The 25616-nt window shown below is 40.1% G+C and overlaps 2 protein-coding genes across 2 annotated transcripts in view; one reads left to right on the top strand and one right to left on the bottom strand.

Annotated features, from left to right (window-relative positions):
* Positions 1-12677, bottom strand: part of mkln1 (muskelin 1, intracellular mediator containing kelch motifs) — a 14525-nt gene extending 1848 nt beyond the window's left edge. The window contains exons 1-15 of the mRNA XM_014999176.2: positions 12568-12677; positions 11606-11675; positions 10386-10528; positions 9449-9537; positions 9243-9352; positions 8010-8202; positions 7785-7901; positions 7530-7595; positions 5136-5248; positions 4848-5060; positions 3649-3870; positions 3434-3563; positions 1539-1686; positions 905-1019; positions 95-234 (exon numbers count right to left, since the gene is read on the bottom strand). Of these exons, the coding sequence (XP_014854662.2) occupies positions 95-234; positions 905-1019; positions 1539-1686; positions 3434-3563; positions 3649-3870; positions 4848-5060; positions 5136-5248; positions 7530-7595; positions 7785-7901; positions 8010-8202; positions 9243-9352; positions 9449-9537; positions 10386-10528; positions 11606-11675; positions 12568-12647 (1949 nt within the window). The 5' untranslated portion in view covers positions 12648-12677. The remainder of the gene's footprint in view (positions 1-94; positions 235-904; positions 1020-1538; positions 1687-3433; positions 3564-3648; positions 3871-4847; positions 5061-5135; positions 5249-7529; positions 7596-7784; positions 7902-8009; positions 8203-9242; positions 9353-9448; positions 9538-10385; positions 10529-11605; positions 11676-12567) is intronic.
* A 4637-nt stretch (positions 12678-17314) lies between these two features.
* Positions 17315-25616, top strand: part of LOC148152456 (uncharacterized) — a 47241-nt gene continuing 38939 nt past the window's right edge. The window contains exon 1 of the mRNA XM_088003331.1: positions 17315-17680. Within this exon, the coding sequence (XP_087859457.1) occupies positions 17496-17680 (185 nt within the window). The 5' untranslated portion in view covers positions 17315-17495. The remainder of the gene's footprint in view (positions 17681-25616) is intronic.

Here is a 25616-nt window from a genome sequence, read left to right as displayed (position 1 = left end):
TCCTGACTGTAGATGGCAGAAAAATCTTTGTATCTGCTGTCTTATCATTAACCTGAACATAACAGGTGATGGAGTGACAGTGAAATCTGCAGACCTGTATTTCCTGATAAGGTATCTGCAATGGCGCAGCAGGTACTCCTTGGAGGGCCGACACAGTTTGAGGGACCAGAAGTCATCCAGGCGCATTTTAGGAGAACACGACTTCCCTGGGTTTCCTCCAAACAGGTAGTGCACCTGGACATTTTGGCATAAACATGCATGGAACAGACGTTCTCCAACACCTACACTAAATTATTCATGTAATACTAAATTAAAAAGAACTCAGACGGGACTGATTGACCGGTGGTAGGAACAGAAACATGATCTTTTCATCGAAGGTACAGTGGTGAGAAAATAACGAGTGAAATCTGTTTATCAACATACGGACATTTAATGTTGGTTTTAACAATACTGACAAATTCTGGCCAAAAAACAAAGAAAATATATTTTCATTTTGTTTCTGTATGATGTAAGAAACGTTTTCTGGTGCTGAAAAAAATGAGGAAGCCACAATGATTCTGGATTAGTTGCTGCTCGTGGTCAGGACTCCCTTGAAAAAGTTTTTAATCTCGGGGTTTTTTGTCCTGGTAAAATAAAAGTTACATTAAAAAAATATTTAAAAATCCCACTTAACTGAATATGAGATGAGAACAGGAATAATAAACCAAAAAGGATTCCTGGTGTTCAGAAAGCTCCTGCTGGTCTGTGTGAGATGTTGTCGTTTTTATCTTTATTTCTAAGCCCTAGAATATTCATGAGGCAGTATGCAGTCAGAGGGATGTGAGAGGAGGGTGAGGGTATTCTATCGACACTGTTTGGATTTTGGACATGCAGACTGTGTGGCAGCGCAGCGTAGACGTGCTACCTTGTGCATCTCATCGTAGACCAGCTGGTGTGCAAAGCGTGGACACGGTTCCTCCTCCTGCAGCGTCTTACTCGGGTTTTCTTTTACAGCCTGATCATTCTTATACACACATGACCTGAGTGAACAAACAAACAAAAACACACACACACACACACACACACACACACAGAAGTGATGACGAGGAAGAAGGAGAAAAAAAAAAACCTGAAGCCATCAAGGAAAAAACAAACGTAGCGTAGGCTGTTCTGGTTGTGGTAAAAAACACACAAACAAAGCCACACTTCCAGAATTAGTTTACCCCAGTTCTTACCATGTGTCATAAATTCAATATTGTAGCACATGAGAGACTAAAACCTCGATGCTAGTGATGTGATTCACTAGAAGCATTTGGCCACAGCTTTTCCTGCATATCGTGTTTACTGTGATCCAACTGTTCCCTGCTGAAACGCCTCAAAAGACGATTTCTTTTGTCCGCCGTTATATAAAGACACTGAGTGCTGGCAGCCAGCTAGTGCTGCATGAACACTGAGCCTCTGTGGTGTGATCACGGTGACAGAGCGACGCTCTGCATGTGTCGGAGAACTTCCTGTGAGTGTTGTGGTTACGATCAGTCGGCTTTCGTTTCGGGGCCTACCAGTTGTTGCGGGCGATGTCGTAGATCCAGAACGAGTTGCGCACGTTCTCCTCACGTTTGTCCTTGTCTTTGCTCAGCCCCGACAGGACGTGGATCTCATTGAGCTCCGGGTCGATGGTGGCTCTCTGGGTGAAACCCGTCATCGGAACTGGGAAACGGTGAAAAAAGAACGTTTAATGACAAACATTTGTTGCAGATAAAACTCCGGTTGTCCTGCAGGAAGGAGATCCTCCAACCAAGAAGACAAAAGAAGCTCTGCCTAAAGTTTGCTAAGCATCCTATTGAAGGTATAGGTGTGCACTGATTGGAGATTTCCGGTCAATCATCAATGTTTAAAAACCTGAGATGCTGAATGGTTGATGCTAGAGGTGTGCTGATCGATCGGTCACCGATCATAATCGGGCCGATTTCCGTGAAAAAGTGCATGATCGGTGATCGGCGATCATTGGCTCTTGTTGCCGATACCGATCATCTCATTTCGCAGCCTGCCTGTGCAGCTGGTCTCCTCTTTCCTCCACACTGCACAAACGCGCAGCAACAAATCCTAAGCGATGTGGAACTATAACCACAGAGTGAATGGGGAAGTTTGCGTGTTGCGGCGGAAAATTAAAGCAGGTCAAAATGCATCAACACAACGAATCTAATACGACATAAAAACAATGCCATACTTGACGGAGATTGGCTACATCGAGGCTCACTGCAGTAAAAAAGACATACGGAGGATCAGACAGCAGGTAAAGCAGCGCACAGCTACAAACACTCACCTGGATTAGCATGACGGGCAGAAAGCTAAACAAATAACCCGCAAAATTATTTAAGTCTTCGAGCTGCGATGTAAGACGCTGGTTCTGCTCTCGCTGTTGAACCGCTGCTACGATACAGGTAGTAATATTTGACAGACGGAGCTTCGCTTCTGCTCCACCTGGTGGTGACTCTCACACCGAACCTGTTTAAAGCTGCAGCATCTAACTTAAAAAAAATACATTTTACATACGTATTAAAACTTTCGCTGTCCTAACATGAGACAGATAATCTCTAAAAAAAATAATCGATCTCCTCCCTGATCTGCATAATTACTCCGCTCAGTCAGAAACAGCCAATCAGAGCTAGCAGTAATCAGCTAGCCACCATGCTAACAGGAAGTTTTCATTCAGTAACTCTGGATTGTTTATTGTAATGGATCCTGTTTTTGCCTTTGAATGTTAAGTTTTATACTTGAACTTCTTGGCAATGTTGAGAGGTTTTATTTTGGCTCTTTGCATTATTTAGCCTCTTCAGAGCCTTCATATGTTATCAGTCTGTTAAAGATAGTATTATCAATAGTAGTACAATTTGCACAAAGCCTGTTTTGTTTAGTTTTCTTCTTGAAAAAAGTTATTAAAAACAAGTGTTTGTCTAAATTAAGGTGAATTCATGGTTCCTTTTTCCACATAATGTAACCGTTAGGGTTTATGATAAAAAATAAATAAATAATAATTATGTGATCGGTATCGGTGATCGGCCCTCATGGGTGATTGGTATCGGTATTGGCAGGAAAAAACCTGATCGGCACATCTCTAGTTGATGCAGATCTTTTTTGTCTGAAAAGTCGTCGCTGTTCCCTTTAGCTAATTTTCAGACCTTTATAGATATAGATAATATTAGTATGTGGTACAGGGATGTGCCAGAAAGTCGATCCACAAAAGAATCAAGTTTCTCATTTATTACAATTCAGAAACTATTTAAAATGTCCCAAATTTGATTTTAAAAAAGAAAACAAATCCGCTGTCAACAGACGTCCATTTTGTAACATTGAGTCGTTCTGACGTCGCCATGCAGACGGGACAGGAACTTATGAGCCCAGTCTGGATTTAATTAACAGCAGCTTGTTAAAGCAACTGGAATTAAAAACTCACCCATCCCAGAATCTTTCTTGGTACCATCAGATATGATCTCTACATGATCTCCATCCACATCGTAGCTGAAGAAATCGTTCAGGTACGTCTTTGACCTCTGACCCCCAAACACATAGAGACAGCGGTTTCTCTGTTGACCGGTACAGAGGTAGCATCAGTTAGCAACAGGTAACAGTAGTTAGCTCTACTAGGATCCAGTCTGAAGTCAGACTCACGGTGTGGAAGAGCATGCAGTGTCCGATCCGGGACTGAATGTCCTCTGGCCCAGCGTTGCACGAGTCTTCCCGTAGGAGGCGCCACGTCCCCGCCTGGCAGTGGAACGCGTACAGACCGCTGAACTGTGGCTCCGACGTCCGACTGTCCTCCACGCTGCCGTTACACGTCAGGATGCGGCCGCCAAACGTGTAAATCATGTGCTTCTCTGAGTCCATGCACATCTGCAACAACAGGAGAGGGAAGGCGGATCAGGTTGGTATTCTAATATATTTGGTAAGACATCAGACATCAACAAAATTTGGAAGTAGTTTGGCCGGATCACTTTCTAATTTGGGGGTAATTGCTTCTCACTGACAGAAATAATTAGGCGACAGCTGCGGTAAGCACTGGTCACCCCACTGTTACCAACTTAGTGAGTTGTTGCTTTATTTAGTGACTTTTCAGACAGAAGAAAACTTTTTTTTTTAAACTTATGATCGGCCACAAAAGTGGAATCGGTGCAGTCCTACTGATCAGCACGGCAAATACAGGAGAAAAGCTTTTTTATATACATATAACTCATTAAACCTTGGAGCTCAAATAGATTCTGATTTCAACCAGAGTGAACTTAAAGAACTGCTCATCGGTTGGCAGATTCATTGTGCACCTCTAATAAATATTATTAATAATAAATATTATTAATAATAATAAAAATATTTACAAGCATGTCTTAACACACCATCACTTTCCAAATTTTGCTGTGAGTAGCAGGTAGTTGGTAGTTATTGTTTTTTTAAGTGAACACCTGATTTGTTGATTATTTGCTAAACAAAATCCAAAGTAAAATTTTGTCTTAAATTTCAAAAACAGAAAAAAATAAAGACCATTATGGGCTTTTATGAAATAAAATGAAGAAACAGGAATTGATATTTGATTTGTTGAAAGAGCTGCCTTCCACTGTTCACAGTTTATAGACAAACTTGCAAATCTAAAAAAAAAATAGAAAGAAAACTGTCATTTTAAATAAACTACTCAAAGACAAGTTAAAAAACAAAAAAGTCCCTGAATTATTTTGGAAGCATTCTATTGGCTTTTGGATGTAGAAATCCACCAGGAAGAAGGCTGGTGACCAGAGGTCAGAGGTCAAGTGAAAAAGAATCTCCAATACAAAAAACCTGAGTAAAAACAAGGAGAAGGCAGAGTGAAACAGGAGAGCTACCTGGTGGTCAAACACCAGCTTGGGCCCTCCGTCCGCCGACGTGTCCTCGCTGAGGAGCGTCCAGGTGTTGGCCGTGATGTCATAGCGGTAGAAGTCGCTCTTCAAGGACTTGCTGTTCCTGACGCTGGAGTCCAGGTAGCGGCCCAACGTGTAGATCTGCCGGCGCTGCGAGTCGATGCACATCTTGTGGCAGGAGCGGGCGCTCGGGCCATTCTGATTGGTGGACAGCAGACAGGCTTACAAAGCTGCCACCTGCTGGTGGGTTTGTGTCGTTGGGCTGGCCCTCACCTCTTTTTCTGTGTCCCTGGAGATGCAGGCCCACTGGTTCTCCTGGACGCTATAGGCCCAGAAGTCGGCCAAATCCTGAGTGCCATCCCAACCCCCGAACAGGTACACCGTCTCTGCAGGACACACACACACGCACACACACATATTACATCACTATTGGAGACTTCAGAGGAGTGGACATCTGACATTATGTCAGCTCAAATTAAGTTACATCAACAAATGAAAGAAGCAAAGGGTGATTTTAATTCTGCCGTTATTTCATGGACGAACTCCAGAGCCTTAATCTGTGTTTGAACATTTAGCCGCCCTGCCCAGAGTACAGAGGCTACGCACACACACACACACACACACACACACACACACGCACACCAGCTTCAAAGATACACTCAGAGAAAAGCAGCCCATCAACATCCAACAGACCTGTTCCATGACCACAACCAGCAAGCTCAGACATGTCAGAGAGGAAGGGCTTTATTCCAGACATGTACATGTCAAACTATTAGAATCTGATTCATCACTGGGTTGCTGTGACAGTTAATGAACAAGTCCTAAATGTTTTTGTTACGGCCGTCAACTGATTAAAAAAAGAATGTAAGACGCAAAACATGGGATTAGGCCCATAACCGTGACAAATCTTGCTGGATGATAAATTGTCCCAGAAGTTATTGCGATAAATGACAATATTGTTTTAAGACCATTTTCCAGTAATATAATGTTAATGGCATAATGATGCAAGAACACATTGTCAAAGATCAATAAACTTTAAATTCTAATGAACATCCAACTCTGGAACGGGAAGACATTTTAAATATCCAAAATAAATAAAAAAACAACAAATAAAATGAATTATAAAGTCTGTGTAAACAGAATTGTTCAATAAAGGGATTCTGTCGTTAATACCAAAGCACCAGACTGAAGACTTTTGTCATCCAGTTTTTGGTAGAAGGAGAGAAAAGAGAAAATCAATAAATCATGCAAATGGAAATTGAGCTCATTTTAATTTTTCTTGTGATTGATTTATTATTTATGGCAACCGGGCTGACATTGGATCACTTCTCATGTCTTTGATGCTTTTGTATTCATCCACTGTTCAAGCTTTTTATTTGTTCGTAGCAGTTTAGTGTTGCTTCAGCCGTACGTAGCTGCATGTAAAATGAGGTTTTGCTGCATTATTCTGTTAACAGTAAAGTCATTTCTGTTGCTGCTGCTGTGCTGCAGCGTCACGAAGCAGCGGCAGGTACAAAGAGAGGAGACAGAGTGGAGCTGTTCCAGAGGAAACGTGAGAAAAACAGCTGAGACAAAGTCAGGCGTTATGTTAAAGCTACAGCGCAGATGGTTCCCAAAAAGTACAGAAACCTGTACAATTTATCTTGTGTTTAAAAAAAAAAACAACAGCATTAAAATAATCCAGGTTAGACACAAAGGATCTATACTAGAAAGTATCAAAGAATCCAAAGCAGATGTATGTGATGATAAAGAAATTTGGCAAAATTAGTAGGTCAGACTTAAAATTGTAATTAAAAAATCTAATTGAATTTTTTTAAATTATTATTATTTTATTTGCCTTTGTCCAACTAGACGTTCTAGACTTCTGTTAGTAGGGGTCTGAATGTATGTATGTACATTTCAAAACTATTACAAAATAAAGTAATAAAAAAAAAGGAGATTGGAACCTTTTTCTAGATAAAAGGTAAAAGATTCCATGGTGGAATCAGGAAGACGTCTGTCTGCTGCTGCTCATCAGCCATGTTTTACCACACAGAACTGTCTGAATGGAGGCCACATTTCAGAGTACGCAGCGTGGAAAACGTGGACATGGTTCCTGAAACGACTCCACAAACGGTACAATTTTAGAAGAAATCTTGAAACTTTGTGGCCAGCGTTACTTTCTTCTTTTATCTACAACGACACCAAATCTCCATTAAAAAAGCCTGATTGGTTCACCTCCAGGTTAACCTCAGGTTGATGAAACATTCAGAATCACATAATAAAGTGACTGTCAGCATAAAACAAGCAACCTAAACAATAAGGAGTTTAACTGTCCAATGATTCCTCTCTTTATAATAAATGGTCCATGGAAGTAAAGTGTATCAACTTGCTGATGCATACCAACTGCTGTTTGGAGTGAGTCTGAGCTCAGCGCTGCAGTGACTCCACCCAGTAGTCTGCAGATCCACTTCCACACATTACACAGGCTTTTATCCCACCCTCAACAAATCACAACTGAAGTGATGTCACCATCAAAGCCGAAGTAGTGATGTGAGTTTTAAATGCTGGCCTGAAGGTGGCTGAGGGAGGAAACGAGGCTTAATTTGATTACTCTGAAACAGAGCTTTGCATTTCCAATCTGACGTAGGAGGAAGTGACTCATGGCAGCATCTGCGTGGGTCTCACCAGTCTGGACGTCAATGACCATTTGATGTCCTCCCCTCATCCCGGGCCTGTTGTCATCGGCGTCACCTGGAAACGAGGAGACGGGGAGGAGATAAGGGCGGAACATGAGGATGGAGGATGAAAGTGAGGGAGTGGGTGGGAAGGAAGGAGGCAGAAAAACAGAAAGCAGGGTTAGGTTTCCAGTGAACTTTCAGAGCTCTGGAGTGTTTAATCCAACAAACTGGGAGGATTTCCCAGGTGAATAGAAGCTCTCACTGTTCACGTCGTCTCGGCTGATTTCTTGGCTGCCTGTACCTTTGTTGCACTTGGGGATGATCTGACTCCACCTGGGCTTGTACTCCTGCTGGCTGATATACTGGTTAAACAAACCATCTAGCAGAGAAATGAGACGGTGGAATGTTGGGAAAGCAGTGAGCGTTGGCACATGTTCACTTCCAGAGAGCTGCAGAATGAGGCGGAGCCGGAGCCACAGGGCCGTACCTCTCACTGCTTTGTCTATGAGCTCCTCACAGGCGTCAAAGTCTCCTTGCAGCACCAGACAGTCGTGCAGGTGTGTGAGCATGGGGTGCTCCAGGGCTATGCGCGTCTTCTTCTGCAACGACTCGAAGGCTTCCGTGTAGTTGTGCTGCCGGAAGTGCTTGAGGCAGAGCCGGATGGCTTCCTGTTCTCTGTACTGAAATGACACGATGGACAGCAACTTTACATCGAATCCACAAGCTAATCTGAGCTTTGAAGACGACTTCCTGTCATTTTATGACACTGAATTAGGGATGAATTACCTGTACAGATATATGAGGTCTAGTATCAGCCACTACAGAAAAACAGCTGAATTTCTTTAAAATGTTCAATTTTCTTTTTAATACAGAAATAAATGTACTGACTTAGAGCTTCATTTGCTAACTCTGCACCAGTACAGCTCACTTAAATACACCAAGAACTTCACAAGTTTGGTCAAACATGTGAATATAAACTCCAACAAACCTTTCAAATGGTTCATTCAGAAAGCGCAATTAGGAATTTGAAAGATAATGTAAAATAAATAGTAAAACATGATGTTGCTAAGAGCACAAAGCATAGAATTAGACTGGATAGATCTGCCTTATGGATTAAGAACATGCCCGTCTGTGTCCAAGAGTCAAGAAAAACTCATTCTGAAAGTATTCATCCTTCCTTCATTAAACAAGCTTCTTTCTATGACGCATCAGAACTGCAAACAGAAAACAGGCCCACATCATGATGGCAGCACCACCATCTAAAACCAGATCTACAGTGGTTTAGAGAAATTCTACAATAAGTTTAAGTTAAAGAGAAAAAAAATCACTGACCTTGTATGATAGTGAAATAATATCAAAAATGTTCTGATGAGTATTTCAACATGCACGTCTTATGAATAACCGATTACTTTAAGAATATTGCCTCTGTGGTGCCAAATGTATGTAAAGTTGTGTGTGTATATATATATATATATATAGCATTTATATATATATATATATATATATATATATATATATATATATATATATATATATATATATATATATATATATATATAAATGCTTCTAGTGGCATAATAATAAAGAAAGAAATGCCTAAGTTTAAGTTATTCTACAAATTAATTCTCAAGAAAAAAGGTGTTTGAAATAGTTAAATTCATGTTAGAGAAATAGTGGAAATGTTAGGAGTATTTTGAAAGATAAAGCTTGGAGTTCTGACCTTGCTGTACCAGTTAAGGCAGGGCTGCACCACATCAGGGTCCTCAATGCCGTGCAGTTCAATGTACCAGATGCTGAAGTTAAAACTGGGGCCCCAAGACATCAGAGGCACTACGGCAAACAGGCAGAAAAGATTCAGGGAAATTAAGGAGAAATGGAAAACCTGAGCATTGTAAACAAACCCGATCACAGACGGATGCCTTTTACCTATTTTCACAAATCTGCAGGGAAACATCTGCTCATCAATCTTATGCTTTAACGTAAAGGTCTCCTTGTTGTAGTCGTTCTTAAGGCCACTGAGAGGCAAGCAGAAAGAAGACTGGTCAGTTCTGAAACACTATTTTAACTTTCATTGTTGGTTTATTTCACTAAAGCCGCAGTAGGAAACGTTTATAAAAAATGCTTTTTACATATTTGATAAAACATCAGTGATATGTGTTTCAGGTATATATAACCATTTTAGCATAAAGTAGGTATATATATATATATATATATATATATATATATATATATATATATAAATAACCGTTTTGGCAGGTATACATTTCCATAACAGCATAATCTAGCAACAATGTTAACATCATCATAAAAATACTGTATACATTTAATTTGACTTCCTAATTTAGCGACCTCTTTAAAAACTCCTGCTCCTTCTGGAATTCCACCTTCAGGAAGTCATCAAAAACATCACTCCTCCTCCATTAACCCTTTAACGTTTTTACCAATATTTTTATAATGAGCTCAGCAGATGTGCAGTTCCACCTGGATTAGCTAATTGCTGCTGGCTAGTCTGAAGAAGCTGAGGAGCTCTGAGGAGGAGCTTCACCTAGAAAAGGTGGAGAGATCACCTGGACAGAGAAGAGTGACTGTCCAGTGTTGACATTTCCCTTCCTTAGGACACAATCCAATCCTGACTTAGAATCAAATTCCTTAAGGGTTTTTGTTTATTTGCTCAAGGAGATGTGGCATAAACTGTAAATCATGCTGGGACAGCAAAAACTGAGAACAAAGACAAACACCCCATATGAAAATAAAACAGCTTAACTTTTTATTTCCCCTCCTGGTTCTGACAGCTAAGTGCTGTGCAAGAGACAGAGATCAAGTGGTCTATTTTAGAACTGGACTCTGTAGTCAAGGAGCTCACCTGGATAAAAGTTCTGTCATGTTCTCCTCACTCATCCCACCAAACACTTTGAACTTCTTGAGGTTGCAGACATGAGTCTTCTCATACTTTCCAAAGGTGATGCTCTGAACAATCGCTGGCCTTTCCAACTTCAAGATTAAAAACTGGTGAAGAACAGACAGAGACACAAAACAACATGAAGCATAAAAATAGCAAGGCACCATTCCATGGTGAAGACTGGCTGTACCGCCAAGTATGGTGATAATTAAGACTGTAAATGTTAACTTCTGCGGCACTGCAGTGAAACTGAGGGTGTGTGTGTGTGTGGGGGGGGGGGGGGTCACACAGTAAGTAGAGCCACAAAGTTTGCAAAAATCACAAAAAGGGGAGAACCTTTTTGTCATGAATGGAACTTTACACATTGTGTTTTGGTCAAGCTACCAGACTTAGAATGTAGCAAAGTCACCCATCTTTAAGTCCTTTCCTCCCAGGCATGTCAAAAACAACTAATTATCCAGAGAAAAAAAAAATCATGTTTTCATTTAAACATGATAAACAACTCATTATTGGCCGTTGACATGCCTAGTAGTTTCACCTCTTTTAAGAGCATCTCTATCCTCTTCCCCTTTCTGCTCATCCTTTAGCTACACATGTTCTTTAGAACTGAGGCTCTACTGATAAGTCCAGAAGTTGAAGGCAACCCACTGATATTACAACCCTATAATCTGATGCAGATGATGACATCTGAAGGAGAACACACAACAACTTTGATTGCATTTAGGACACCAAATGTATTTAAAGGTCCTGTAAAAATGGGATACACAGCATTGCTCAGGTGAATGCTGTGACTTATTGGTCACCCTTTGGTCTTGTAATCCCTGCTGTGTGATCTAAAAGAAAACACAGTCTTTGACCTCAATAAACCAACTTGTAAGGTGTGACAGAACAAAGTGATCTATGAAGGAGAAAACTACAGTTGCATGTTTATTAAGAAAATGTGAACAAAAGGTAATCATCTCTTTCAATCATACAGGGCAGTTATTTGCAGATTAAAATGGAGACAAGTCAGCATAGGACTATGATGACGTTATGTGATGTTATTCGCTTATTTGTCCTCAATTTCACATTGATCAGGAAGTACAAAGGAAATGCGCTTAAATTCATATCTTAATTTGTATATAGGGACATCGTTTTTCTACATTTTATAGATGCAACGTCATTGGCCAATTGGATCAGCCTACCTGTGGAGGATAGTTGCTCTCTGAAGACCACCTTGAGGACTGATCGTTAGGTTTATCCACCAAGATATTCCTAAGAAATGAAAAAGATTGGCTTTATTTACCTAGTCTGGAAAGTGACAAATCAAGTTAGCAACAACAAAGGCAAGAAAAGACTTAAAAAAAAAAAAAAAAAAAAAAAAAAAAAAAAAAAAAACATTTACAGGACAGTAATTATATAAACTGCCATACGCGTAAATGAACAGCTTCCGGTGACAGTATGAAGCTCGATAGTTCAATTAGCAGTAGCTAGCATGACGATGAAGCTGTGAAGAAGCAACAGCTAAAATATAGCAGACTTAAACACTGTACCCGACATTACCAACACTCCACTGATTAAACAGTGTTGCCATATTTCAAGCAAACCACGAAGTCTGATTTAGTTTCAAAGCACAAGTAAATAGGCTAATTAGCTAATGAGCTGGTTAGCCAATAGTAACAGGACCTGTGTGTATCAACTTCAGTTATGCCAACATAAACATTTACCGCACAGCATGCTAATGCAACAGGGTATCGATTTTTGAATTTGGAGTTGTTTAAAATGCCCCATTTTAAAAAGATAGTAACATGTTTTGCTTTGTTTACGTTCCGACTGCAAGAACTCACAGCACCTTGTGCTATGACCAGTAACTGCTACTGAGGCTTAGCTACACGTTTATAATAGGCAGTTTAACGTTGTATTAAGGGCTATAAATGTCACACGCTACTGAATCAGAAAATCTTTAGAATAGCCAAAATAAATAAATAAATAAACCATCCCAGCGAGCGCCCTTGTCTCAGCTAGCGCTGGCTGTGTTGGATCTGAGACGAGCTAGGCCAAGTCCAGCCGGCTGGACCGTCCACCGGAGCTCCGAGCGACAGAACGGCCTCCATCAGCCATTAACACTAATGCAAACATGCAGCTAGTTAATGTCCTCAACACTCACTCGGGTAAATATGTGGAGGAATATGAGCTCCATTTAAAAACGCTGAAAGTAAGAACTCTGCTTTCAGGAACGGCAGCCATCTTGTTAGAAAATAGCAGCTAACGGGAGGCTGGCTGGCTCTCATTGGCTAGATTTTCCAACTAGTTCCGCCTTCTCAGTCGAATAAAATTAGACCTGATTGGACGTGATCTCCCGACAACATTTAGTAATGTTTTATCGTCATTCTACATTTTTTATTTAGTTAACACTAAAAAAAATGTTATTTTTCAAATTAATGTCAAAAAGCGAAATGAATCTATTATATTCACTATACATAGAGAAAAATATTGTAAACGTTTTTATTATAATGGCTTACAGCTAATAAATCACCAAAATCTAGATTATCAGAATATTTAAATGTAACATTAGATCATTAAAAACTGATTATTTAACGGAAATTTCTGATTTTATGACATGACATGCAATAGAGGTTGGAGGAAATATGTTAATATAGATTTTAAACTTTTAAAATAGAAAATGAATCTGAATTAAAATAGGACCTGAAATATTTTAATGGTCTCTCTTTTTTGGAGAGAAAAATATTTACAGCCAAACAAAAAGACAAAAGTGACACACAAAAAAAATCTGCTGTGTAGAATTGCTGTGTCATTAATGTCCATATTATTCTTTCACATCATTGATCATTTCCTATCAAAAATTAACTTCTTTAATATGTAAACACATAGGATGACATCACCATCTTCCGACATGTTGAGTCATGTTTCCCTGCGGAGTGCATGAGTCACAGTGAGGAAAGTGAACGCAGCTTTCATAATGTAAGCTGGATGAATGTTCAGTCATTTATATGTTTTAGAGTTGGAAAGATTTTACTATCTTATATTGGTATTCCTTTAACAACTTAATGGTGCATAAAGCAGGAGCTCTACTCTGAGCCCTTCCCAGAAACCAAGCTTCCGTCCGTCCATCCATTATCTTACACGCTTCTCTCCAGTGCGATTGTGGGGGTGATGGTGTATAACAAGTTGTGACCATGAAGTTTATTTTTCCATGTCACCAGACGGATCCGTACACACCACTCCATTTTGCTTACACATTTCATGAAGAAAGAAGTTGCGCTCAGTGGGGTGTTTGTGTTTTTGCTTCCTTCAGTAGTTCTTGGTGCAGTGCCCCAAAGGTGAAAGGGTAAATAGATTTTTCAAAGGGTTTGGTTCATCTGACAGAATGCAGTGTGACAGGAAACCGCACCAGTTGAAGATGTAGCAAAATGTTTCAAATTTGGTCCCCAGTAGACCAACTCCACTGAAAAAACTTCTTAGACTCCGTTATTTGGTACAGGACCTCTTCTCCAACCCAGAGAGGGCGCTCTACCTTCTTCTGGCCAAAGACCATGGTCTATGACTCAGCTCAGATTTGGAGATGCTGATTTTCATCCCTGAAATTGCTCCAGTCCACTCCAGTTAAAGCTGGAGCCAATGAATCCAATGGAACCACATCATCTGCAAAAAAGGAGAGACCTGACGCCACCAAAAGGTGGTCTCAGATACCTTGGCTGCACCTCCATAAAGATTGTTAACTGAATAGGTGACAGAGGGCAACCTTGGTGAAGTCCAACCAGAAACAAAAAATCTGAGCAAGCTCTGACACTAGTCATACAAGGACCTAGAAGCCAGTTTGAAGGTGCTGGAACTCCTTCTGTACCCTCAGTAACACATGAACTATCATACCTCAACCTGCTAAGGGTGAAAGCTGGGCCAGCATTCCAAGGCCACCATCTAAAGACATGAGGATCATTGAACTATGACAGTATAAGTGCATAACAATGCTGTTGAAGTGCAAAAGCTTGTTTGGGATATTGACACTGTAAAGGTCAATCTTTCAATAAAGATACATTTTTTACATGCTGTTTGGCTCCACTAATAAAGCACTGGTTTCTGGTTGTATTGCTTAAGTTTTAAAATTACAGTTCTGCTTACTTTACTACTCACTGCACTTCTCCGCCCTTCTTTCATTTATTTATCCAGCTTTGTCCTCCAGCGTTAAATTTCACTGAGGCAGAGATAAAAGTGATATTGTAGGAAGCACGAGTTGTTCCTGTTCACACTACGTTCCCAGAGTAACATCACACTGAGCAGAAAATGTAAGAGGAATGAGCTTGAGATACGAGATCTGAATTTTCAGACATGTTTTGACATATTTCTAACATGTAAGTTTGATGATGACAACTTAGAGCTGACTAAAAGCCAAAGATGTAGTTTACCTGAAACATTTAGTGCTTCATTAAATTGATAAAAAAACTGATTCTAATATTCTAATATTCTAATATATGGCTTGCTCAATCATGTGCAGCACAGAAGGCAAGCCAGACATTTCAAGGTTATCGCTAAAGAGCCTGACTGTGCAGAGAGAGCTGTATCCAAACATTTGGATGGAAAGTTGGGAGGAAGGAAAAAGTGTGGTAGAGAAAAGTGCGCTACATAAGTAGCAACAACCTTGAGAGAAGTGTGAAGCAAAGGCCATTCAGTGGGAGATGTGAGAGGTTGGAGCTGAGTCAACGTTTCTACACTCAAACATATCAGAGAAATGAGCAACAACTATCAGAAGCTTTGTGAGTTATGTTGGAAGCATTTGTCCTCACAGAGTCTGGAAGGCAAATGCAGAAGCTCTGAATTCAAGTTGACTGAGGTCCAAAGTGAAGTTTCCACAATCAATGAGGATTTGGGTAGCCAAGTCTAAGGCTGGTGTTAGTTTTTATTAAAGTCTAACGTCAGCATAGTTACCTAGCAGGAGATTTTAAAAGACTTCATGTTGCCTTCAGCTGACAAGCGTCATGGAAATGCTGATTTCATTTCCCAGCATAAGTTGGCAGCTGCCCACACTGCCAAAGGTACCAAAAGATGGTTAAGTTATGTCACTGTGATGGACCAGCATACTGACCTGATCCAAACCCCTTCAGAGAATTTATGGAGGATTTTTATTGTCAAGGGGAAGATGAGAGACACCAGGCTATTAAAACCACCTGGGCTTATAAATATTTATTAAATAAATATATTTGTATATATATAGATATATATATACAAATATATTTATTTAATTATTTATTTTTGTTTGCTTTAGTCTAATGTAAATTTGTAATTTTCTGAGAAACAGAATTTGGATTGTAGTATATTTGGGGTCATTCTTTTCTACTATTATGTAGCAGGAATAACTACATAATCAAAAACGTGTGATGTAAAGTTACTTCTCGCCTGACATTAACAGAGGCCACGCCTCCAGCAAGCAACAGGTACTCAGCAGCTGAGGGTCCAGACCCTCAGATTGAAGCGAAGCGTAGAACTAGGGGCTGGTTTTTACCAAGCTAGGTTACTTATATTATAGGAACAAATAAATGCATGCAGAATGAAATAAGTTTATTAAAACAGGTTTGAAGTGTAAATTTTGTAACCCTTGATAAGTTTGGTGACCACCTGAGCTATTTAACAATTTATTAATTGAACAGGCCTTTATGAGTTTTATTCTTGCTAATGTAGATGCAGGCAATAGATGTCTCTCTCTGACTGTCTGAGCTCCACGCTGGCAGCTCAGAGTGAACCCACTTAACATGGCAGTTGTGCAAAGGAACAAACAGCAGAAGAAAGCTGGGCAGATGGAGCTGAGAGGTGCCTTTTGTTGCTGACAGTTGTAAAACCACAGGGGGTCTTCAAGCCTCAGATACCCCCCAGAATTTGGGTTTTGTTCTCAAGGATCTGATTTTCTATGAGCCCCTATTATCAAAGGGTTTAATTGAACATTTTCAATTTTAATTTCAGCCTTAGATGTACATGTGTTTTTAGGCTTTTGACAGCTGAATATGACTGATTTAGAAACGGGATCTTGGTCCCTGTTTTTGACATCTTAGGTGTTTCACACTGAAAACTGAGCTTGATTTCAAGTAGAAAGGTTGGCTGTGCAGCCCTTAGACATCTGGTTAAAATACACAGTACATACCACAACAGACTTCCAAATATTGTTGTTAAGAGCTAAATGAAGTGAAGGAGTTAAAACAAAGTGTAATAAAAAGCTTTCTGATTTACTATCAACTGAAATGAGATCACCTGCTTTCCCCCTCAGTGTTAGTCACCAAGCCATGACGTCATGCATACATGGACTCACTATGAAATCAGAAAGCTAACTTAATAAGGTTATAACTTGGATTCAGGACTATAAGCCTGTGTGACATTTTCATCACACTGTTATTGTCAGCAGCAGAAGCCAGATCTATCTTTGAGTGTCCTAATAAAGCTCTGTAAAAGTCTGATGTCATTTCATTTAATTTGAAACCAGATATTATTTTTGCTCTTCATTCTCTGGGTCAAATGTGTGAATAATGTGATTTTTCCCCATTGATTTTTAAATAAGCTAAAGTTATTATCGTTAAATAATGGGGGTGAGGCTATTCTTGACCTCCCTGTTTATGGGACTCATACAGCTGATTCATCTAGTTATTATCACACCGACATTATTTGTTCTATTCATTTTTTTTCCAGAAAACGTTAATATGATTTGCATTGTTTATGGGGAGCAGCGCCACCGAAAAATAAAATGTATATTTCTGCTTCTATTTCTAATTATGTCAGTTTTCGTTCTCCATACAAGGAAGACAAAGTCTGCCGAGCACCGTCAGCTCGGCAGACTTCCCATCCAGTCTCTGTCATCTGACAGCTAACTTCCTTATTGATCAGCAGCATCAAACTGCTGCTTCACTCCTGCCGGTGCCCGCAGCATCTAGAGCTGTCCGGGACGCGCACCGCCCGCCACGAGTGCGCGCGGTGCGCCATCACAGGAGAGGTCCCTTTAAGTTTCAGCTGAGTGAGACCTTGGTGTGTCACATGGACATGATATAATGAAAAGGCAGGAGCGCTGCGCCGGAGAGCGCACTAAGTTCTCAGCTGATGGAGAACGGGGCGGAAATCTACGCAGTCATTCTGCTGTCAGTGCGAACGGGAGGAGCGAGCGTGGCCGAACCTAACCGAACCGGGCCGGACCGCGGGCGGACATGGGATGGGACTGCACCTGCCAGCGTTCGCACCCAGTTAAAAACAGAGAGCGGGCCCGGAAAGGAGGAGCAGCCTTCAACGTGAGTGAAGTTATTTGTCATTGCTGCGCTGCGCTTCGCTGCCGCAGGTGCGTCTGCGCGCCGCTACACTGCTGTAGGGACAGCCCGCATCTGTCGGCTTGTTCTTTCCATCTCTCTCTCTCTCTCTCTCTCTCTCTCTCTCTCTCTCTCTCTCTTTCTCTCTCTCTCTCTCTCTTACAGTTTTCAGGGAAATGCGCAGTCATCCTGCGGGACAAGAGCTTCATAGTGCTACACACTGACCACATGAGTGTGTGTTCTCGCTGACTCTGTGGTAGCCAGTGTCCGCATTCCAGGTGCTGTTGCGCAGATAGAAATTGAACTTGGAGTAAACAACTGGGGAGGGGGGAGCGGGAGGGGGGGGGGGTGGCGTTTCACTGAAGAGCTCCGAGGCGACGCTTGTGGCTGGACTGGAAACATCCTGCGACTCGCTACCAGCGTCAGCTCCCGCAAACTAACAACACGCCGCTGTCTCCACTTAGAATGAATGGCTGAGGCGGATACAGGGATTACAAATGTAATCATTTTAGTTGTCAACCGGGGCGTCGGAAACACTTTTAAAGGGACAGCCGCTCAAAGCTGAAATGGTTTAAATGCAACACAACCAGAGGAATTTAGATCAAACTGGCTCAGTTGAAATAGTGTTAGCCTCCTTATAAATGATAATGTTGGCAAAGTTTAATTTTCCCCTTTATTAAATAAAAAAAGCTAGATGATTCATTATGCACTGTAATATATTCAAGCAATTATTTATTTTAACTTTTCCGATGATAGCTTAGTGATAGGATCAGGTTTCTGGACGTAAAATTGTCCCCGAAAAATATTGCAATAAATGCAATAAATTTAGTCGTTTGTGAAGCATTTTTAACTAATGCATTGCTAAAGCCATAATAATTCAGATGCACCCTCTCAAAGAAAAATAAACTTTAATTTCCAAGGAACATTTGACTCTGTAACTGGAAGACATTTTGAATATTCCAAATAAATAAACAAAACAACAGAAAAAATAAATTAAATGCATAACAAAATATATTAGGCTCAGACAGTTAAAAGACATAAAATTACAATCTAGGACTTAAATAAATAGATTAATTACACATAAATAAATAAAAGTGCAAATTAACTATTTATTCTGTGTGTCAAACGTTGGCATCTTTATTTCAAACGGCTTCTTAAAGGATAGCATCTCTTTAAAGACGAAGCGAACTACACAAACCAGCATCCAAATGGAGATGCTCATGCTAATTTTAATTACATTTCTATGAAAATTAAGACCAAGAAGAAGAAAAAATTTTATTCAACAATTGGAAAGCCTGGCATCTGTTCTGTCACGTTTGAAAATCCCTGCAATACCAGAATAGAATGACAACCAGCATCTGGCAGGAGCAGTAAGATTCAAACATCGTGGTGAACAACACAATTCTACGAGATACTTCCCTAAAGAGCAATAAACAAAAAGAGGATCAGGCCTAAAGGAAACCCACATGGGTTAATTAATTGATTTGCTCTAACTGGGCCATTGTAGCATCTGAGCAAGTTGCATCCAGGCCTCAAAGAGGCAGGAGCCAAGGACTGACCACCAGGATCTCATCATTTTAGACCCACAAACCCCATATTTACCCCTACTGCAAAAAAAATATATAAATAAATAAAATAATAATAATAATCAAAACCTTCTTGTCCCTTGGAACAAAGTACCTTACTTACATTGTATTATGTTTTATATTTGATTAGATTTTATAAACTAATGTGAAACTTTGCTCCAAAATGTAGCCAAAATTATTTATTGCATTATTAGGTTTTTACATTTTATTGTACAATTTTTTAACAGAACTTTTACAAAGGAAGACAAGCCTTTAGCAATATAGCTTAAATTAATGTAGTTATTGTAGTTAGGCCTTCAAAAAAAACAAAACAAAAAAAAAACAACCTAAGTTTATTTTAAATAACATAAATGTAAATATCAGCATCGACTGTAAAACTTCTATACAGATATTGCACAGAATAATAAAGAAAACTGACAAAACCATCATTTTCTATTGCCATTATAATTAAAACATTGTTCATAGCTATATAATTTTTTTCAAACTTATGAAGTCGGAGATTTAAAGAGCCAATGCCTCTGAAGCTGCAGATTGCAGAGTCCTGATTTATCATGTAAAATCCCAATAAATGACAGTGAAGCCTCCAGTCGTAATGCGATTAAATGTGATACCCCACACAGATCAAACATTACTTCCACAAAATACATTTTGTCAACGTAAGTTTCTAAGTAAGTTAAACAAAGACTAAAGCCCCAGCTCTTCCATATACTGCACTTAAGGAAGAGCATTGCTGTCAACAATCCTGACAGCAACATTGTGACGCAGCAGCTAAAGCTCATTCCTGATGGCCTGGGTTTATTAACCTGAACTGGTTAGCTGAAGCCAGGCTGCTGTGACTTTTCATATTTACATTTTGTACGTTGACTCATCTCTTTCTTTACCATGACCAGCCAAAGCAGTGATGGTGTTAGCACTGACAAAGCATCTGTTGAAGTTGGAAACAAAACCAGAAGCGGTTTCTGTTTCTGCTCAGATGACCAGAGTTTCCCCCCAAAAATTCTGCTGTGCTGGCTGAAAGAAGCCTGCTTTTTTATTTTGTACTGTCACTCTGACATGAGATTCACTTGGCTGTTTGGAAATATTTAAGGTGGCAAAAAACACAAACAGCGCCATCCAGATATTACATAACTCTGCACTGTCAGGGCATCACGAAGCTCTGACAGCATATTTTCTCAGAATACATTACATCAACACGGTGACGACGTTCAGCCATCTGATTCTCCAGTGTTTCGTGCTCTGGCTGCTCGTTCTGCAGCAGAAGCTCTGTGGTTTGCATCACCTCTGCCCCTGCACACTGGTTTATGTTTTTCATCATTTGAATGTCGTTCCCTCGTAAACAAATCCACAGCTGTGTCCTGACAAGCCTGAGTGAGGCAGAACACAAGCCCCTCCAGCCCTATAAAGTTAGCAATAATCCTTCAGTAACAACCATTAACCAGTTAATCCTGCTATATTAGATCTTATTAGGGAGGGAAAATCCATCATGCTTTTGAAGCAAACTTTCACACCTCTCAAGGCTGTCACTTCCTTTCTCAGCAGCATTGTTTGGGAATATTAAACACGCAGAAAGCCAGCAATCTGCCCAGAATTCAGATTACTGACATGCTTGGAATGGCTGGAGTGTTTCAGCGGAGTCCAGAAGCAAAGAGCCTCTGCCTGTTTGACTCGTGTTCCTGTTTATCTGTGTGTGTTTTTGTGGCCACTTGCTTGTGCTAACTGATCACAGACTTTCCAATCTGCGTCACAGACTGTGCAGCCTGCTGCTTCAGTGTTTGCTTCCCTATTGTCTCAGCAAATAGAGCTTTTATGTTTGAATGTAGATGGACGTATGAGGTTTTATTATCTCCTCTGCTCTGTTGAATGTCAAATGGGGCTTTACTTTGGTGTAGTTATTTAAGTCATGATTGGAAAATATGAGAGTGAGAAAAAATATATAATGGGTTCCTGAACCTTTTCATTCAAGATACAGTAAATACTTTCATAGTTGTTCTCAGAGTTATTATACAAAAGGAGAAATCATGGGACAGTATAGAACAGTCCCAGGAGTGGACAACCTATCAGATTTACTCAGTGACTCATTTACAACAGACCATCTCAGACTAGCAAAGTAAATATCTTGAATCGAGATGGCCTGATCATAAAGATTCTTTACGGTCTCTCAGGCTCTGATAAAATTCTTCTGTTCTATACAATGTTTTGGAGGGTGTGTGTTCTGTTCCAACAGACATAAAGCTAACATTGCATTTCAAAAAAGAACATCATATCTAAAGTAGATCAAGGTTTTGGCAGTGTGATCTGGGACTGCTTTCCTGTTTGAATAGTGATGGAGCCATGCTTTCTGCTCTCTACCAGAAAATCCTGGTTTAATGCCTGGTTCACAAAGCATGATTTCAAAATTGTTGACCAATTTTTAAAACCAGAGAAACCCCACACCACAATACAATATCTTAGGTAAGACTTTTAGTTAAGAAGGTTTTGTCACAGAGTGTGTGGACGGCAGGAGGAACACACTACACACGATCCAATTTCACTCACCAACATTCAGATGTCAGATGGGAAATCTCACAAAACCTCTCAAAACCAAACTAGAGTTCAGAGCAAACAAACATGGCCGGCTGGGTAAAACCAGTGACAATGGTTTGTGGTAATACAAAAAACAAGACAATACAAAAACATCTCTGCTGCCAGAAAACCTCCACCAGACTTTCTGTTGCACCATGGCTGTCGTTTTGTCTTGTGTGTATTTTCAATTCCCCTCCATGTTACACCTTTATTAAATCAATGTTTGAAGCCTGCATTTTTTTATGTTTCCAGGTTCTCTTTGATATTAAAATCAGTTTGATGATAGAAAACGTGATGAAAAGGCAAAAATACAGCACAGTAGTGTTTTTACAGCGCTGCCTTGCTCCCTCTCCCGTTCTTTATAAAACATCCCTTTCTAAAACAACATTATTAAAAACTCATGAGAGAATGAGCTTGTTCTTTTTTCTGAATAATTAAAACGAATGGTTCCCACTTTTATTTTTTCCCTGCATATTACTGTATGTATGTGCTATTGCAGCTCACAGAGCCAGCTGTGAAAGTAGAATTTCCGCTGGGTTTGTGTGGTCATAATTAGCAGCAGCCATGTGACTGAGTGTTTTTGTACATGTGCCTTTGAGCTCATATGTCAGCACACGCCTGTATGCAGGGGCGTGCTTGTGTTTACATGACAGCCGACTGGGAGGGGAAGTGACGCAGGAGGCAGCGCAGGGCTGTGAGGAGCTGACATTACACTGCTGCAGAGCGAAGGAGACGGATATAAGGCAAGGAGCAGAAAGAAATGACCCAAAGGAACTAATGAGCGGACCGCTTTCTTGGTTACTGAGAGGTCGTTGACCTTCTGCAGCTGCTGGACCTGTCGTGAACAAAGCTGTAAAAATGACGGTGCAAGTTGAACGACAGCACGTTTTGGTTATGAAACATGTTTACCCACCACTGTGTGTAGTAGTAGTGACACACACACACAGGCGTTTGTTTGTCCAGCTTAGCCTTTTCTAACATGGACCTCATATTTTTTTGGCTGACCGCCCTCCCTGGTTGGAGGAGACTTCCAATTTCATAACAGCTCCGATCCTCAAATATTTCTTGAGTGAACTTTAGCCTCGATTGAGGAAGGCTAGTGGCTGGAGGAGGACGGACTCTTGAGGCATTTTGTCAAAGGTTCAGTGAGCTGTCTAATAATCTGTAGTATCTCTGAGAGTAATGGTGGAAGAACAATCTCCTGAAAATGAGAGTGATCTATTTCAAGGATTTGTTTTATTTACATTTGATCATTATGGCTTACAGTTATTAAAAACCGATTAACTCGGCTCTAACATGAGTCCAATGTGGCATCTAGTAGTGGTGTATAATCACTCTTATTTGATTATTATAAATCAAATAATGTATGACATATATTTTATGTCCCTTTGACTGTCAAACTACTATACATTCATGCAAAAAAGAAGTTCAGTCTAATGAGAATATAGGTTATAGACAAATAGGAAATATCACCCAGAGCAGGGTGAATGTTTCACTAATCAACTAACCCATATTCACATGTATTTACTGAAGAGGAACACAAAGCAACAAATTGAAAAGGTATTGTTGTCAAATGCTACAGTTGTAAAAAATAAAGTTTTTAAAACTAAAATTTTCTGCTATGGCCATAACAGTCATGAGGAAGACTGTTAACTTAAGGGTTGTCTGGCTGACAGCTGTCACTATCTGTAGGACTGGGCTTGAGTTTGGTACAGTTTAGGACTTAGGGTTCTGTGGTCTTGCATTTGGTTATTTTTGCATTCATATTAAGACATTTAGTGTCACCTGTGCCCAGAACGTCCGTTTCGTTCTGGGGAAATGTGAATGCATAATTGAACTCTGATGAGGATCAAAGAGGTGAACTCTGGTTCCCCTGTAAACCTTGGTCTCGGTTCGGTCGAAGTGAACCAGTCCATTTAGTTTGAATTTCTCAAAGAACTCAGTAGAAAAAAAACATACATCTTCTGTTAATTCTGTTAATCCTCTTTAAATTCCTTGTGATTGTGATGATGTGTCTTTGTATGCCTCTGTGTTGCACTGCATTGGACCTCCATGAGAAGTTTAAAATAAGCACCTCTTGCACCTCAAGTCAGGGTTTTGGTGACTCACGTTTTAAAGAAAGCCAAGACAGTGGGCAGCACCAAGTTGATCCCAAGTTACCTCCAAACCTTGAGCCATTCCTTTAGAATGGCTCAAGGTTGTGAGATAATTTGGTCTTATCCTGTTTGTCGCCGTACTTTGGATATTGATCCACCCATTCTTGTTACAGATATCTGCACAGCTTTTATTAATATTTACTTCCCTTTTTTGCAGATAGTTTTGGTTCCACCTGGACACTAAACTGCTCAATAGGTTAGGAGCTATCAGTGAGCTGGAGTCTACTACAGCTTTGTTAAGTAGGCCAAAGGCACCAGGGAGTCACATGAACCAATGCAGTTATGCTATTCATCTTGTTGAGAACAGGACAAAGTCCCTAAAATGCATCATGTATCCTACGGTGCATCAATCTGTGTGTGGTGTTCAAAATGGTCAATTCCATCCATCCAGAGGCAACACTGGCCTTTTCTTTAACAAACAGTGATGCTCTCTAAGTGGATGGCCAGCTTTTAGCTCTTTGTTGAAGTCACAGATCACCACAAACAGCAGCAGAGCACTGACATCTGTTGGCAGCTTGACACCTCTCACCTCCTCCTACCCTAATTCTTGTTTTTCAGGCTCTTGTACTGTCAGAAATGGAGTCTCTGGGCGTGAATGGAAGCAGACTGGGAAGGAAAGTATGGATAAAGGCTAAGAAAACAATTACTGAACAATTTGTCTGTGTCAGTGATAGAGCTGAGTCTGCTGGTAATTTCAGTGATGTCCTCTGTCGTTTTTAAAGGGAAATCTTTAGTTTTTCTCCCAACTGCTACTAAATGTAATGGACCAGCTGTGCCTCTGTGTGTATTAGGTTCAAAAGGTATTAATACCAGTTGAACATTTTTGCATTTTGTATTTTTGTTCTTACTTTGGGACAGTTATGATTTAAAGAGAAGAAGATTACCAATACTTGCCAGAAACTGGTTGTGTCGTCCAGGACATGTTGCTATGGAATGTTGCCCGTAAATTGGACTGTTATCATGTCATGACATTCATGAGACTGTCACTCAGCAGTGGTTTTCAGTCAGAGGCTTCTTCTAATTAGCAGAGATGCTTCCTGTCCCCATGTTTAATTTCCTTTTGGGATAAATACAGATTTTTTTTTATTGAATTGAATTACAAACACAAATTTCTTTTTTATTGGAATTTTATGTAACAGACCATATTTGGGAAGTGGTTTCATTTCCCAAATATGAACAGGAGGTAGTGAACATTTGAACTACCTCCTGTTCAAATATGAAATGGAAGGAAAAGTATGCATGATCCTTTTTATTAATTAAAAACTAAATGCACATATAGCCCAATGTCAGACTGAAGCCCAATGTCAGACTGAACGGTTATGCTCTGCTACAAGGCTATTCAATTCCAGTCGTCAACGGCCATTGTTCTGCAACTTTAAGATGATAAATCAAATGGCTGAATTACTTCCTCGATATGGAGACAGGCTCTCCAGATTGTTGCTAATGACCTGAATATTTGACTCAGGTGTGTGTACAAGATTAAAGTTGAATACTTACAAATAGACCACTATTTAGGACTATCACACACAGTTTCAATAGAATCCATCATAGTTCATGGTGTGTCTATCGTAGCACCGTAGTTTGCTCCGGGGCTGTATCGTGCCAACACATTGTGTT

Source organism: Poecilia mexicana, unplaced genomic scaffold (assembly GCF_051168715.1).
Source record: "Poecilia mexicana isolate PSO_F unplaced genomic scaffold, ASM5116871v1 scaffold_23, whole genome shotgun sequence".
In the NCBI taxonomy this organism is placed as follows: Eukaryota; Metazoa; Chordata; class Actinopteri; order Cyprinodontiformes; family Poeciliidae; genus Poecilia; species Poecilia mexicana.
The sequence above is the reverse complement of the archived record's forward strand: the minus strand, read 5'-3'. Positions and strand labels throughout refer to the sequence as shown.